Source organism: Schistocerca serialis, chromosome 8 (assembly GCF_023864345.2).
Source record: "Schistocerca serialis cubense isolate TAMUIC-IGC-003099 chromosome 8, iqSchSeri2.2, whole genome shotgun sequence".
Lineage (NCBI taxonomy): Eukaryota > Metazoa > Arthropoda > Insecta > Orthoptera > Acrididae > Schistocerca > Schistocerca serialis.
Window position 1 is genome coordinate 549688085 of NC_064645.1, and position 17038 is coordinate 549705122.

Here is a 17038-nt window from a genome sequence, read left to right on the forward strand (position 1 = left end):
CAAAACGTCCCAAAGGTGTTCTATAGCATTCATATCAGGACTCTGTGCAGGACAGTCGATTACAGGGATGTTATTGTCGTGTAACCAGTCCGCCACTGGCCGTGCACTATGAACAGGTTCTCGATCGTGTTGAAAGATGCAGTCGCACATCCCCGAATTGCTCTTCAACAGTGGGAAGCAAGAAGGTGCTTAAAACATCAGTGTAGGCTTGTGCTGTGATATTGCCACGCAAAACAACAAGGGGTGCAAGTCCCCTCCATGAAAAATATGACCACACCATAACACCATCAGTGACCTCAGGTCAGTTTTGCTGCAGAAGGTCCTTCGCACCTGGGGTGAAGAATGGTGCGCCCTTCCTTCAACCAACAAACTTCGGGCCATCAAGGAGGCTACCGGTGCATGGCGCTCCTCCTTGCTGGTCTCTCGCAAGGACTCTTTTGTCCTCTGCCGGCTGCGCTTTGGCCACACCTGGATGACGCACAGCTATTTATTGAGCCGCGAGGACCCACCTTTATGTCTCTGCGAGTCAGCTTTGACTGTGGTCCACATCTTGTTGGACTGCCCGCTTTTAACTCCGCTCAGGCAGACGTTTGTACTGCGTGATAAGCTTCCTGCACTTTTACCAGATGACGTTGCGTTGGCAGATTTAGTTTTGAGTTTTATCCGTGCAGTGTTTTTTTATCGCTTAATCTAAGTGTTTGTCCTTTTTTTGTGTTGAGTCTGGCCTTTGGCCTACGATTTTAGACTGGGGTTTTTAGTGCGTTTCTTGGTGGTTGGCTTTTCCTTTTTTGTTTCTATGGTCGGCCAACCACTGTCACACTCGGTGTGATTTTAATTCCTTTTGTCTGGTCTGTCTGTGTCTTTCTTGTCCCGAGTCGTCTCTTGTCATCTCCATTGTTTTTATTCATTGTGAGTGTTTCAGTTTCATGGAAAAAGTGACGGATGGCCCTAGTAGTCTGATCCCTTCAATCCCAGAAACCAACCAACCATAACACCACCGCCTCCGAAGTTTACAGACGCTGGCAGATCACGTTCACCGGGCATTCGCCATACCCACACCCTGCCATCGGATCGCCACATTGAGTACCGTGGTTCGTCACTCGACACAACGTTTTTCCACTGTTGAATCGTCCAATGTTTACGCTTCTTACACCGAGCGAAGAGTCGTTTGGCATTTACCGGCGTGATGTATGGCTTAAGAGCAGCCGTTCGACCGCGAAATCCAAGTTTTCTCACCTCCTGGCTAACTGTCATAGTACTTGCAGTGGATTCTGATGCAGTTTGGAATTCCTGTGTGATGGTCTGGATAGATGTCTGTCTATTACGCATTACGACCCTCTTCAACTGTCGGCGGTCTCTGTCAGTCAACAGACGAGGTCGGCCTGTACGCTTTTGTGCTGTACGTGTCTCTTCACGTTTCTACTCCACTATCACATCGGAAACATTGGACCAAGGGATGTTTATGAGTGTGGAAATCTCGCGTACAGACGTATGACACAAGTGACACCCAATCACCTGACCACGTTCGAAGTCCGTCAGTTACGCGGAGCTCCCCATTATGCTCTCTCACGATGTCTAATGACTACTGAGGTCGCTGATATGGAGTACCTGGCACTAGGTGGCAGGACAATGTTTTTGGGTGTGTCCGGTTACTCTTGCTCACGTAGTGTATTTCGTTTCCGTTTTCATTAAAATATTTCTTGAATGAGGAATAAATTTCATCTTTTTCAGCACCCACTTTCTTGCAATTAAATAAGTAAATAATGCCTTGTTTGCAATTTCTATTGAGAATTCTACAACTTTTATTAGCCGCAGTGGCCTAAACTATTGGCTTCTGATCATTCGTCCGAGATGGGTCCAGTTTCGAATCCCGATGACGGATGGATTTTGTGGTGTTCTAAAGGCAGTGACTCTTTGCGTTGTTTCCGTTTCGTACTCAGTAGCTGCTGCTGTAATTTTGACATATGTAGAGCCAATGTGTTGACTTTCGTCAGAGTAATTGAAGATTATTAAGTAATTTGTCCATATGCTTTTGAAAACAATTCGGTGCTTTAATTTCACCTATTTTCCATGTTTCTCCTCATTTGCTCAGTTTTTTCACTGCTTGATTTGAAATTAATTTTTTCCTCCATTTGCCGCCTAGTCTTCCCTAATGGTGGAAACGGCCCAGATAATTCATAAACCATTATCGGCAGCAAAGATTATTTTTTAGTGCTGGATGCAGCTCAAACAGCTGTTGCTGTATGAGTATCGATACTCAATATACGGTAAAACTAAACAATGAGCTTTCAAAATGTTTAAAAGTAGTAAATATTAGGACTTTTGAGGATACTGAAGCCTCACAAAATCTTATCAAGATGTTATGTCTGAACATTTCTCCACGATTTTAGTGATAGTACTTCATTGTAGATAACTGCATCATCTGCAAAAAGTCTGAGAGTGGTATTAATATTGTGTGCCATGTCTTCCATACACAGCATGAACAACAATGGTCTCAACACGTATCTCTGGGTAATGTACGAAGTTGCATCTACCTCTGTCCATAACTCATAACTCTTCTTCCAAGATAACATGCTGCTTTCTGCTTACCAATAAATGCTCAGTCCAGTCACAATTTTCGTTTGATAGCCATATGACCGCATTTTGATTAATAAATATTTTTGTGATACTGAGTCGTACTCTTCGTAGGAATTCAAGAATAACTGATTCCGCATGATGGCTATAATCCTTGGCTTTCGGGATACACTGTGTCAATGCGCGACGTTTCCAGAATCTATGTTGGATGGCATGGAGGAAGTCAGTGGTCGTCTTCTGTTAGTTGTTGTGCAAGTGTGTAGTATCGATAATTTACACTGTAAAAACACAGATTTACACATTACATTGGACTTTTCTCTACAAGGTAGTATTTGCTATATCTGTGCTCGTTGGAAAAATATAAAAAAAAACTAACCTTATCCAATAAGGGTATTGTAGAGCTCCATGACTTTACGTGAAATGAAATATGACAACGACAGTATACATAATATACGGGGTAGTGCGTAAGTCATTACACTATCTAGGTTGGTACAGCATACATCAGTACTGAACGTGTATAGGGCGCGTAAGATGTGGCACTCTTCAGTGCCACTCGAGTCTTACTTGACTTTTGCTTGCATCCATAATACTAGGTAAAGTAAAAGATTTCATGCTTGTTCTTGTTTCATATAAAACTGAAGCTAATTTCATCGCATAGTGTTCGGAAGACTCATGTATATTTGTCCCTGCTTACGAATCCACTTTTGAACTGCTCAGTTTAAATACACTGTGAGTACATTGCACATATTCGACTTAATTTCTTCTCGCATTTGATGGAGAACAGCAAAATTTTCATTGAAGTTGGAGGATGGTTCTAGTACGCAGACTTCTGCTGAAATGTGTTGTCTGTAAAACCCGTTAGTAACGTGTGAACACGTCTGCGTATTTAATGTTGCATTTTTAGCATTTGTAAAGAAGAATGCTCTAGTCGCTAAGATTACACAGCATACTCAAGGGCAAGAAGCAACACAATTCAAAGCAGAATTACGTACTTATTTCGTGACAAGTAGTAATTACGTTGAATACCAATTCTGTCAAAAGTTGCTGACATGGAGTTCTCCATCAAATGCTGTAAAGTACGGAAAATGGATGCGAACAAAAGTAAAGTAGATTGCGAGTAATATAACGCATTTAAATCGAGCTGTTCATACAAGGATTCGTAAGCGGGAATGTACACTGCCGGAAATAAATAGTACATTTGGAAAGACGATGTCGATTTTGATCCTGTGACCGCATATGCAACCTGGGGAATGCAGATCTACTGATAATGGTTTCAGCGTCGTCCGCCAACAGATAGCGTAGTTGGATTGGGTTGTTTGGGGGGAAGAGACCGGATTAGGGAAGGACGGGGAAGGAAGTCGGCCGTGCCCTTTCAAAGGAACCATCTCGGCATTTGCCTGAAGCGATTTAGGAAAATCACGGAAAATCTAAATGAGGATGGCCGGACGCGGGATTGAACCGTCGTCCTCCCGAATGCGAGTCCAGTGTGCTAGCCACTGCGCCACCTCGCTCGGTGGATAGCGTAGTGGTATAGTTACCAGAGCGCAAACTGTGTCTACCCTTATGGTATGCTCACAGCCAGAAGGTTCATTGTGGTGCAAATGTGTGAAGCAAAAAGGCAGCCATGTCACGGAGCCGCATTCATGCTTTCTACAGCTAAGTGAGCGAGTTTGAAAGGGTCAAATTGTAGCCTTCGTAGTGGCGGGATGGTCCGCTCGCAGGATTGCCACACAAGGTGGACGTTCCGGGTGAATTGCGCAACGATGCTGGTATCAGGGGTCACGTAAACATTCTTTCACCCGTAGACGAGGTTCTGGAAGTCCACGCAGCACAGACGCCCGCTAGTATCATCGTATTGTAAGGGCAGCAGCGGCAGGTAGTACAGCCACAAAAGATAAGAGACCTCATGAGACCTGACATGTCAACACGAACGGTTGTGAACTGGTAATTAGCAGTGGGTCTACATGCGTGCATACCTCTAGCCCGTGCACTCACGCCACAGCATCAACAAGCACGGCTCGAATAGTGCCGTCAGAGGATCACTTGGAAGATGGAATGGCGCGCTCTGGTCTTCAGCGATGAAAGTGGATTCTGCCTGCGTGCAAGCGATGGTCGTTTACGTGTACGACATAGACCTTGTAGGCACTGTCTCCTAGAGTGCATTCGTCGAATACACACTCCTCCACCCCAAGCTTTACGGTCTACGGTGCTATAAGTTACAACTCTCGTTCACCTTTGGTGTTTCTGGAGGGTACGTTGACCAGCGCTCGTTACATGCAGAACGTCGTTACACCCATTCTTTTGCGCTTCTTGCAACAGGAAGGTGATGTGTTGTCCCAACAGCATAGTGCTCGCCCAAACACTGCCCTTGAGACTCAACATGCTCTGAAAGACGTGCAGCAACCTCCCTGGCCAGCACGATCACTGGACTTGTCTCCAGCCGAGCACATGTGGGATATGATGGGACACGAAGTGACTCGTGTGACTTGTCAACCAACACCTCTTACAGAACTTGGTGACCAGGTTGAGCAGGTATCCCAGGACAGTATTCGCCGTCTGTACGATCGACTGGATCAAGAGCCAGCCCTGTATTGCCGCCTATGGATGCAACACCACGTCCTAATATGGGTGTCTCAGCATGGGTCGACACTTAGCACCTCAGAACCGCTTGTGCTATTGATCTTAAATGTAGTCATTTCATGTACTCCATATGCATTTTTGCAACAGTAAAATGTTACAAACCTCTAAAAAGGTACACTAACTTTTTCCCGGCAGTGCACATACATCAGTCCACAGAACACCAAGCAAAGAAACCGGCTGTTGTTTTACATGAAACAAAAACAAACATGGAATCATTTATCCAACCGAAAATTACGGATGTGGAAAAAAATATGAAGAACATATTTAGAATGCAGTTCAAAGAGCGTAAGGCACATAAGAAGTTATAATTAAGAACACAATGCGATGAAACCAGCTTCTATTTACTACGTAACCAAAAGAAATATGGAAGACTATAAATCAACCAACAAGAAGACGCTATGTGGAAGGACTGATAATCTTGTGGCGCTCCAGGTGGGCTGAAATCCTTATGAGCTTCACCCCCCTGCAGCACAAGCTGGATGCACGCCGGTTTCTGACGATACTCAACGTTCAGAAAACAGTAGTAATGAGTAGTAAATGATAGTGAATAGGAAGCTACCAGTTGGACGCCAACCCAATGCCAACCACACTACTGCAGTAAGTAAATAAATTCGTATTCCAACACAACTTGCCATATAAACAGTAGTAATGAGTAGTAAATGATAATGAATAGGAAGCTACCAGTTGGACGCTAACCCAATGCCAACCACACTACGGCAGTAAGTAAATAAATTCGTATTCCAACACAACTTGCTATATAACTAACACAAACGACGGTAAAATGTTTTCTATGGTCTCGTCATAGAGCAACAAACTCCGGTATCCAGCGTCACGACACGGACTCGAATATGTAACTTTTGTATGCCTCATCTTTTTTAGTTATATTTCGTAAAATACAAGCATTTTAAAGAAAGTCAACGTAATTTAAATAAAAACATCGTTTGTGACTGAAAATTGGTGGTGTTCCCTTTGTATTTCATGTATGAAAATCAGCTATGGCTTATGTAATAGTCGTTACAGACAAAATTAAATGATTTGTTTGTACTAACGTGTTCATACTTATTTTACTGAGCTTCTTTACGCTGACTACATGTGACACCGAATGCCTGTGATCTAAGAATTGTTTGTTTTCAATCTCTTATCGAGCGATAAGGCGCCTAGATTAAGGCTCTGCACCCAGGTTTAAGAGGATTAGGATTCTAATCCCCGTAAGTCCATTCACGTTTAGGTTTCCTGTGATTTCACCAAATCGCTTCTCGCAAAGGCCGAAATGGTTCCTCTGTTGAGATTTGGAGAATATGCGCCCTTCTGATCCGTGGGAAACTTGAACTCTGACTCTAATGACGTTATAGTCGACGAGAGTTAAAAGTGAACCGTTCTTCGTTTTAACATTAGTTCACGCTTGTAGGCGCTTTGTAGTAAATGTTAACTATAATCAATTCAACAACTTTTGTTGTTTTTTCAGGTGTCGCTAAGCAGATGCAACAAATTCTTCAACGTGATCCACACCATTACTGATAAATTTGGAGGTGAGTAAATCGAACATTTCATGAAATATATGTTTCCCTGATATGCAAGCAAACACGCCTTGAGCGTTACACTACTACAACAGTTGCTTCTTATTGAGCAATAAAGCTGTGTTCAAATTAATAACCATGGAAAAGCAGTGGGCGGTGGAGGGGCTGGAGACACATATTGAGGCCCGCATCGATTTTACATCTGATGTCTCACTGCAACTATAAAATACAGATTAAGACAAAAAGACGCATCACGAAGATCACAGAAATCGGTAGACGTTATGTACGTGTACGGACAGACAAATGATTACAGTTTCCGAAATATTGGATGATTTATCCACGAGAAAGAGCTTCACAAAGTGATCAAGTCAATACCGCGTTGGTCCACCGCTGACTCTTATGCAAGCAGTTATTCAGCTTAGCTTTGATTGATAGAGTTGTTGGATGTGCCCCTGAGTGACATCGTGCCAAATTATGTCCAAATGACGCGTTATGTCGTTAAAATCTCGAGCTGGTCGGAGGGCCCTGCCCACAATGCTCCAAAGTTCTCAACTGGGAAGAGATCCGGCGATTTCACTGACCATTGTAGGGTATGGCAAACGCGAAGACAAGTAGTAGAAAGTCGCCGTGTGCGTGTGGAATTATATTGCTGAAATGTAAGCCAAATATGGCTTGCCATGAAGGGGAACAAAGTGGGGCGTAGAATGTCGTTGATGTGCCGCTGTACTGGAAGGGTATCCCAGATGACAACCAAAGGGGTCCCACTATGAAATGAAATGGCACTCCAGACTATCACTCGTGGTTGTTGGGCGACAGTCAGCTTTGTATTCCACCACCGTCTGGAGCGTCTCCAGACATGTCTTCGCAGGTCATCCAGGCTCAGTTCCATGTGGGATTTGAAAATAATTCTACACCAACCAGTCAGAGCCCAAGCCGAATGTGCCCAACACCACAGAAAACGGGCTTGTTGGTGTAGAGAGGTCAACGGTAGTCGGCGCAAGGGTCGCCTTGAACCCAACCCCTTTTCTGTAAGACGCCTACTAAATTGTCCCTGTATTTATTTAAACATCAATTGCATGTTAGATCGCTGATAATGATGAATACGGGGCCCTAAGTGCTTCTCCGGCGATTGCTCAATGCTCAGGCTTTGTCATCTCTCTAGGACGACCGCTATCATCTTGACGCTGTGTTCCGCCGTGGTTCACGTATTTCTGCCAACGCAGTTGAATAGTGGCATCGCTCCTATTCAATTGTTTAGCGATTAGCCGATTACTTCAACCGGCTTCTGAGAGACCAACTACACGTCTTGTCTCAAATGTGGACATCATATATTGTTCACTAACTGGGAGGCATAGTTACCGTCCAATTGAGCACACGGAATGAAATTCGCGAAGCCTTTATGCCTCGGTATCGACATATCCCTTGTTTACTACCGTTCCCGGCTGCGCGGTGAAATTTCTCTGGAGCATCAAACGTCCATCCATGGGCCAGCATAGCTTACAGTTTTGCTTTTTCCGTCGATACCTGAATATGAATTTTTGACTAATTTGCATAACCCCTTCACAGTGCATTTTTTTGTCTTAAGAGTATATTAAATTAGACAGAAAATAGAACATATGATGTATTGGGCGTAGATAGACTTCACCCACATACAGTACGACTGACGCCTGTAGAAGAACCCTTGACTCGTCCGCAACATCGCCCCCCCCCCCCCTTTCCTGCCCGACTGTGAAAGACACGCGCCTGGCCGCAATGCACCCTTCTGTCCACAGACGAGGGCCGTCCTGGGGCACACATTGTATGCCAGGAGAGCAAAATTTCTTGATGCCTGGCGAGTGACCTCTCTTGCTGTTGACAAGTGTCGAAAGGACGCCTACTCAAATTGTCAAACTAGAGATAAAATGACGTATGCAGTTAGCCAGACGAAGGGATGCTTGCAATAAAAGCCTATTTTAATGCCAGTGTGTGGTCTCCTGCTGAGACAATTGTGGTCTCGATTTCACTCTTAAACGACCATTGTCGAGCTGAAGTAAAACCAGATGTTAGCAGGTGCAGAGACGGAAGGTATCTCGTCCCTTCTTCTTTAATTACGAGTGTCGATAATTTTCCGTATGCGTATTCGCAGGTTCGTATGAACGGCTAGTTTTATATGCTTGTATCAATGCAATGCGCTTCGTAGGCAAAAAAGACATTGAATTAGTTCTTTGCGGAAGTTCGCTTCCCAATAGAAATACTCTCTCAGCATATACCACACACGTAGCTTGTTAAAAAAATTGTGTCAAGATTGCCCGGTACAAAACAATGCTACGGAGGGAGACCTTACAGCTACCTGTGTAGCTATATTGTGGCAACGATCATGATAGTATCATGTTCCGGCATGACTTTTTTTTTTAATGAAACCTGTTATCTGACTGTTACTGAGCAAAGATATTATTACTGATACAAGCTTGATCTTTTAAATTTTTTCCAACTTAAATTTAGATTGTAATCCTTCTGACTTTAATGTAATTACTTTCAAACATTACGCAAAAATGATTGAAACTGTTTGCTACGCTTATCTTGTGGGATGAAGCCCGTAAATAATTAATGTTTCCAAGTTTTACATAAACACTGCCTGTGCGCGATTACGACAAGCGGAAGGTAGATGGCCAGAAGTATCTCCGTACCAGATTCTTACATTATTATTTTGTTAATTATTTCACATGGATGGAGAGGAAATGACCGAAAACACAATTACGTTTAATACATTATATTGTGCGACTTCTCCCGCCGGAGGTTCGAGTCCTCCCTCGGGCATGAGTGTGTGTGTTCTTCTTAGTATGAGTTAGTTTAAGTAGTGTGTAAGTCTAGGGACCGATGACCTCAGCAGTTTTGTCCCTTAGGAATTCAAACACATTTACATTTTTTTACATTATATTGTGAATAGATATGCATTGACGTCTACAAGAAAATATGTTCGTAGCTTTTCGCTTCCATGACAAATGTAAAAGCATTCTTCTTTAACATCAGAGACATACACTGAAGAGCCAAAGAAACTGGTACTCTTGCCTAATATCGTGTAGGGCCCCCGCGAACACGCAGAAGTGCCGCAACACGACGTGGCATGGACTCGACTAATGCCTGAAGTAGTGCTAGAGGGAACTGACACCATGAATCTTGCAGGGCTGTCCATAAATCCGTAAGAGCACGAGGGGGTGGAGATATCGTCTGAACAGCACATTTCAAGGCTCAATAATGTTCATTTCTGGGGAGTTTGGTGACCAGGAGAAGTGTTTAAACTCGGAACAGTGTTCCAGGAGCCACTCTGTAGCAATTCTGGATGTGTAGGGTGTCGCATTGTCCTGCTGGAATTGCCCAATTGAGATGAATGGATGCAGATGATCAGACAGGATGTACACCATTACAGAGCCTCCACCAGCTTGAACAGTCCCCTGCTGACATGCAGGGTCCATGGACTCATGAGGTTGTCTTCATATCCGTACACCTCCATCCACTCGAAAATATTTGAAACGAGACTCGTTCGAGCAGGCAACGTGTTTCCAGTCATCAACAGTCCGATATCGTTGTTGACAGACCCAGGCGAAGCGTAAAGCTTTGTGTCATGCGGTCATCAAGGATACACGAGTAGGCCTTTGGCTCCGAAAGGCCATATCGATGATATTTCACTGAATGGTTCGCAGGCTTACATTTGTTGAGACCCAGCGTTGAAATCTGCAGCAGTTTGCGGAAGGGTTGCATTTCTGTCACACGTTGAACGATTCTCTTCAGTCATCGTTGGTCTCATTCTTGCAGGGTTTTTTCCGGGCACAGCGATGTCGATCTGATATTTTACCGGATTCTTGACATTCACAGTACAATCGTGGATTGGTCTATGGGAAAATCCCCACTTCACCGCTGACTCGGAGATGTTGTGTCCCTTCGCTTGTGCGCTGACTATAACACCACGTTCAAACTCACTTAAATCTTGATAACCTGCCATTTATAGCAGCAGTAAGCTATCTAACAACTGGGCCAGACACTTGTTGTCTTATACAGGCGTTGCCGATCGCAGCGCCGTATTCTGCATGTTTACATATTTTTGTATTTGAATACGCATGACTATACCAGTTTCTTTGGCGCTTCAGTGTAGATCGTACAGGATACGGTGCAAGATGCGCAATGTCCAGTTCTCGTCCAAAGCGCTGTGCGAGTTCATTCGTTTGTTCAGAAGAGGAGGCCGACAAGTATCTGCTACCTTTCGGCCGCTCGGTGATAACAGAATCGACGCACACGCCCTGCAATCTTTCTCAAACGATTTTACAGAAACTATTCGGTAAAAAAGTTCATTTTTGAGTTACTTGTAGCTTTATATGTCAGGATAATTATTATGTGCCCATAAATAAGTTCGTTAATGGTCATGGTTATTGTGATATTTACGTGGAAGTAGGACACTGCGCAAAATGCGGAAAAGTTTGCATTGGAAAATAGGGGTCCCTATGATTCTACATTTGGTGCGTATTACATAATACGTCGCAGTGTATTAAATTTAGCTAACATATTCAGCTTTTCTTTAGACTTGAGTGGAAGTCTCCATCTGCCACCAATCTCGAGAAAACTGATCTGACGTAGCACACTCATTTGCAATCGCACCACGCCAGCGATGAATCCAGAGTGAAATATCCACAAGATTCCTCATATTTGACAAACGGTTTGACATATCGAAGTGAGATTTTGGAAAATGACAGCACACAGAGAGGAGAATATATTGCCATACCGTTATTACACAAAACTTCATCATCTACAGTGTTATTCCACTAACTACAGACTTTTCCGATGAAAGAATGTAATTTTTAAGGACCAACGATAGCTGGTGAAATGAGAAATGCTATGGGTTTTGGAACAACAAAAGTGCAGTCATTACACGTTTATTTTGTACCAAGGATGAGCTTTCTCACAAGATGCTTACCGTACTTTCACTCAGTTCCTCACTTACTAAACTTAATAAACAAATGTTTCAGAATTCTCTCGCAGTTCCGTCTGCACAACATGTTAGTGAGGTGAGGCTGTCCAAATTCCGCCGAGTATAGTAAAAGAAGCAAATTTTAACATGGCAGCAAGAGAAATGTTTAGGTTTTACTCAAAATTCCCCTCGTGACACTTCTCTGAAAGTTGCAAATGGTTAACATACCAGGTGAAAATAAATCGGTTCACATTCGGTGGAATTATTTTTAAATACTAGTCAAACAAAAGGTGACAGATCTTTCTAAATGGTCACCACGCAAGTGTGGGCGTGAACGGGCCCCGCTTAATATTTACAAAAAAAAAAAAAAAAAAGTGAGTGTAGGCTTCAGTTTAAAATGGCACTTGCCCTCCAGCGCCTGCCCGCAGCCTCCACGATTACTCCTCTTCCAACACATGTCCTGCCGTCTGCACATCTACCCGTCTCGGTATTCTGCGTGCACTATACCCGCACATCAAAACTATGTGGACTGAGGATGTCAAATTAAACACCTTTCAGCCGTCAATTTTAAACCTTATTTTATTTGGCAACCAGTTTCAGCGTTTTATTACGCCATCTTCAGGTCCCTGACCGATGTGTAGGAACAATCTACCTTGCTTGTGATCAGAACAGGAGCCAGCAACACTGGTATTAGTAGATATCTATTTGCTACAGTGACCACTTCAGCCACCAGCTGCCGGCTGTTGAACGGGTGTACAGGGTGGAGAAAAATTGTGTCACGAAATTTTAAATCTGGATAGCTGATGCCAGTAGGACATTACTAATGTTGTGGAGGTCGACAACGCACTATTTTAAACCAACGGAAGCTTGGCGCTCCGATTGGCCGTGGGATTGCTCTGTTGCCTTTCTTCTGTTGACAGGCAGCGCTGTGACTCTCGGTTCACACATACAAACGTCCCTCGTCCCGCCACCGCCCCAACGTGATACGCACACGTGTCGAATAGGTCTTGCTATTTGACTCCACCTCACGTCAGAGGCATTCATACGTAAGCTTCGCTTCAGAGCACACACACGTCACGTACAATTTAGTCATACAGTAAGCATGGCGGCATAGTATTCGTCTGAAAAACAACGAGATATTGTTTTTGTTTATGGACTAGCCGACGACAATGCGCATGAAGCTCGACGGTTGCACGAGGACCGGTACCCAGCAACACGCCACCCACACAGGCGAACGTTTACAGCAATTCACCGGCGACTTGGCGAGACAGGCTCGTTAGCTGAATATCGTGGTGATGCTGGAAGACCTCGAACACGACGGGATGCTGCATTTGAAGAGACTGTTCTCGAGCGCTTCGAGGGAGCACCTACGACAAGTTCAAAATGGCTCTGAGCACTATGGGACTTAACTACTGTGGTCATCAGTCCCATAGAACTTAGAACTACTTAAACCTAACTAACCTAAGGACATCACACACATCCATGCCCTAGGCAGGATTCGAACCTGCGACCGTAGCAGTCGCCTAGACCTGCGCGCCTAGACCTACGACAAGTACTCCAGCACTTGGACACGACATGGGGGTCACTCATCGGTTAGTCTGGGAGGTTTTGAGGAATGATGGCCAGCATCCAGTTTCCACCCTGTCAAATACCTAAATCCTGTGGCGAACTATGAACCCAAACTAGCGTTTTGCTGGTGGTTTGTGCGACGTATTGCGCGAGGTCGCCACTTCCCCGCCATTGTGTTTACCGACGACTGCACCTTCTATCGGGATGTCCTTTACAACACTCGAAACGTTCATTACTGGGCAAGGGGAAATCCTCATGTCACGTACGTCCACGGACACCAGGAACGACTTTCGCTCAATATATGGGAAGGCATTGTGGGTGACCATCAGACTGGGCCGCTCCGTCTACCTCCTCGACTTACCGGGCAAATTACCTTCACTCTTTGCAAGAAACTCTACCCAACCTGCTGGCAGATGTTCCCCTGGACATATGGCTACCCATGTCGTTGCAGCATGATGGAGAGCCCTCACATAACAGTCGTGCTGTGCACGGATATTTAAATGAACTCTTCGACGGCCGGGTAATTGGCAGAGGTGCTCGTAGGACATGGCCCTACCAGAGCTCACGCTACAGGACTGTTTGCTGTGAGCATTCTTCAAGGTTCTAGTTCACCCACCCAGAAGCGAATCACCTAGAAACGAAGAGGAATTAATGGATCGCATTCAACATGCCGCCGATCACATCACAGCAATACTAGGAATCTCTGAAAGGGTTCGGCAAAACATTGTTCGACGTTACCGGGCTTGCGTCAGACGGTCGCCAGTTCGAGCGCCTGCTAAGTAAACAATGTCCTAGCTACAAAAAAGGCCCTTTTCAGGTCGACACAATTTGTAAAAGACTTTCTGTACGAGAACTAACAGCTGTGGACGGGTTTGTTCTCGGTACGTCTTATCATGAGACTACAATGGATGTGCCGGGACGCCGGCGGGTTCGCCCCCAGGCACCCAGAATGGAAGGCTGGTGCGCTACCACCGAGCGTGCGGGCCGTCTTGCACACATCGCGATCTCCGGCAAGCAAAGCATTTGCGGTCATGCATTGTCCTGAACATCCGGCTACAGGGCAATCCCGCGGCCAATGGGAGCGCGTGGCGCCAAGTTTCCGTAGATTAAAAATTGTGCATTGTCGACTTACACAACATTAGTAATTTTGGTTCTTACAGGCATTAGCTATCCAGGGTTAAAATTTCGTGATACCTCTCCATCCCGTTTAGCCTGAACGAGCGAACAGGCCGTGTATTCCTTGCCGTCTCCTGTGGCTGTGATCAATAACGCTAACGTTAATATTGTTTGAAGGAGATTTTGTGTAGTGTGGTCCCCTCGATGAAGTGCATGCAGGTTCTAACGGTCGAACGACAGCCTGCCCAACTTGTCACCACGGCTTGATACAGCTGCGTAGTACCATTGGATTAACGAGCGTTTACACAAGAGAATTACAAAATGACAAACGCAAACCCCGCCGTGTCGATGACTGACGCGAACCTCGATGTGTCACGATTGGCTGTAAGACTACCACCTTTCTGGTCACACAGTCCAGCTTTGTGGTTCGAGCAGATAGAGGGCTGTTTCGCGAAGGTGTAATGCGGCCTTCCAGCAGCTCCTGGTCCTCACCACTGCATTTGGTCCCGAAAAGGGATGGTGCACGGCGGCCTTGTGAATGAATGCCAGAACAATACCGGATAGGTACCCGGTGCCGTTGTTACCTGAGTATAGCTATGAGTTGAATGGTGCAGTTACTTTTAGTGTGCTGGACTGTGCAAAAACATATATACAGATCCCTGTGGCCGAACTAGACATTCCCAAGACACCAATCATCACGTCTTTTGGCCCGTTTGAGAGCAAATTTATAACTTTTGGACTGAGGAACGCTGCTCAAACATTGCAATGCTTCACTGATTCTGTGTTACAGGGACCAATTTTTGCTTTCGCTTGCCTGAATGATATTATAGTTTTTTCCACATCAGCAGAGCAACATAGGCAGCATTTAACAGAAGTGTTTAAGCGGTCGCCTGAACACCGCCAAATGTATCTTTGGCCAGCCCCAAGTGGATTTCCAAGCGCATGGGATAACAGCAGCAGGATCGCTGCCACTGCCAGAGAAGGCGAAAGCTGTCTCACGGATTTCACGCCCAAATACAGCCAAGGAATAGCGTCGACTTATTGGTATGTTAAATTTTTATGTCCGTCACTTTCCACACTCTGCTGAGTTACAAGAACTGTTAATTGCAGCGCTCACCGGTCCAAAGAACAAGAGTAGCTCTTTAGTGTCCTCGTCGCCACTGTAGAGTCTTGTACCGCAAGGAAGCAAGGGAGAGGATGTTGGTGTGGGTGCCCGGTATCCTCTTTGTACAACACAAATACACATGTGGATTAATACGGTTCTTTATTTACGTTTACTTAACTGGAATAGAGTCCATGTCTGTGGTAAAGCTCATCAGTAATAGTCCTTGCAGACTGATTTAAAGTACTAGTCCCACTATAAACCCTAATATGGTCTCTATGTACTGTTGTAGCCGGTGACGTGAACTGAGGAGACGCCAAACTGTAAGAGTGAGACAGTGAGGCCCTCTGGTCAGCAGAGGCGGCCTAAATACTTGTCGTCGAGAGGGTGCTGGCAGCGTGTTGCTCGCAGGTGTGTCTCTGGCCTCTCTTGTGATAGGCGTGATGGATCCAGCGCCTACTAATCAATCTTTGCTTCATCTTTGCCAACCAGTGAGCTGGCGACAACTTACGCCAACATTTTCCTCTCCGCCGAAATCCCACACCATTGTTGTGGAGGGAGGATGCCAACGACAATTGGGGGGGGGGGGGGGGGGGGTGGATTCACGACACTGGACATAGAGATGAGGCGGGAGCTATGACTGTGGAGGACGACTTACACCCGACCAGACCCCGCCATCTGGCTTGCGAGGCAACAGGAACATCCTCTGAAAACTGATGCCAGGGCACACGTCCAGGCCTGAGGGCGTGTCCTGGGGCGATGACGGCTGGACATAGAGATGAGCCGGGAGCTATGACTGTGGAGGACGGCTTACACCCGACCAGACCCGCCATCTGGCTTGCGAGGCAACAGGAACATCCTCTGAAAACTGATGCCAGGGCACACGTCCAGGCCTGAGGGCGTGTCCTGGGGCGATGACGGTTGGACATAGAGATGAGCCGGGAGCTATGACTGTGGAGGATGGCTTACACCCGACCAGACCCCTCCATCTGGCTTGTGAGGCAACAGGAACATCCTCTGAAAACTGATGCCAGGGCACACGTCCAGGCCTGAGGGCGTGTCCTGGGGCGATGACGGCTGGACATAGAGATGAGCCGGGAGCTATGACTGTGGAGGACGGCTTACACCCGACCAGACCCCGCCATCTGGCTTGCGAGGCAACAGGAACATCCTCTGAAAACTGATGCCAGGGCACACGTCCAGGCCTGAGGGCGTGTCCTGGGGCGATGACGGCTGGACATAGAGATGAGCCGGGAGCTATGACTGTGGAGGACGGCTTACACCCGACCAGACCCCGCCATCTGGCTTGCGAGGCAACAGGAGCATCCTCTGAAAACTCATGCCAGGGCACACGTCCAGGCCTGAGGGCGTGTCCTGGGGCGATGACGGCGGTGGCGACGGCATTCTCGGGTCGGCGAGTAGGGCCGGCGGGGCCGAAGTCACATCGTAGATGCTAAGTCCAAACAAATCAAAGGCATATAAACCGATTATGTTCTGACTGTCTCTTGATTTCGATACAATAAAATTCCCTGTCCTACTGTGAGGTTGTAGATTAGAACTGAAGAAACTGCAAAAACGTGG

At 45.8% G+C, this 17038-nt stretch overlaps 1 protein-coding gene across 3 annotated transcripts in view; it reads left to right on the forward strand.

Annotated features, from left to right (window-relative positions):
- The window catches only part of LOC126416650 (uncharacterized), a 392607-nt gene that overhangs the window by 257897 nt on the left and 117672 nt on the right, over positions 1-17038 (forward strand). For all 3 annotated transcript variants that reach the window (XR_007575486.1, XM_050084444.1, XM_050084445.1), the window contains one exon: positions 6680-6743. Coding sequence is in view for 2 of the 3 variants with exons in the window: in XM_050084444.1 (XP_049940401.1) it covers positions 6680-6743 (64 nt within the window). In the remaining variant the exon portion in view is untranslated. The remainder of the gene's footprint in view (positions 1-6679; positions 6744-17038) is intronic.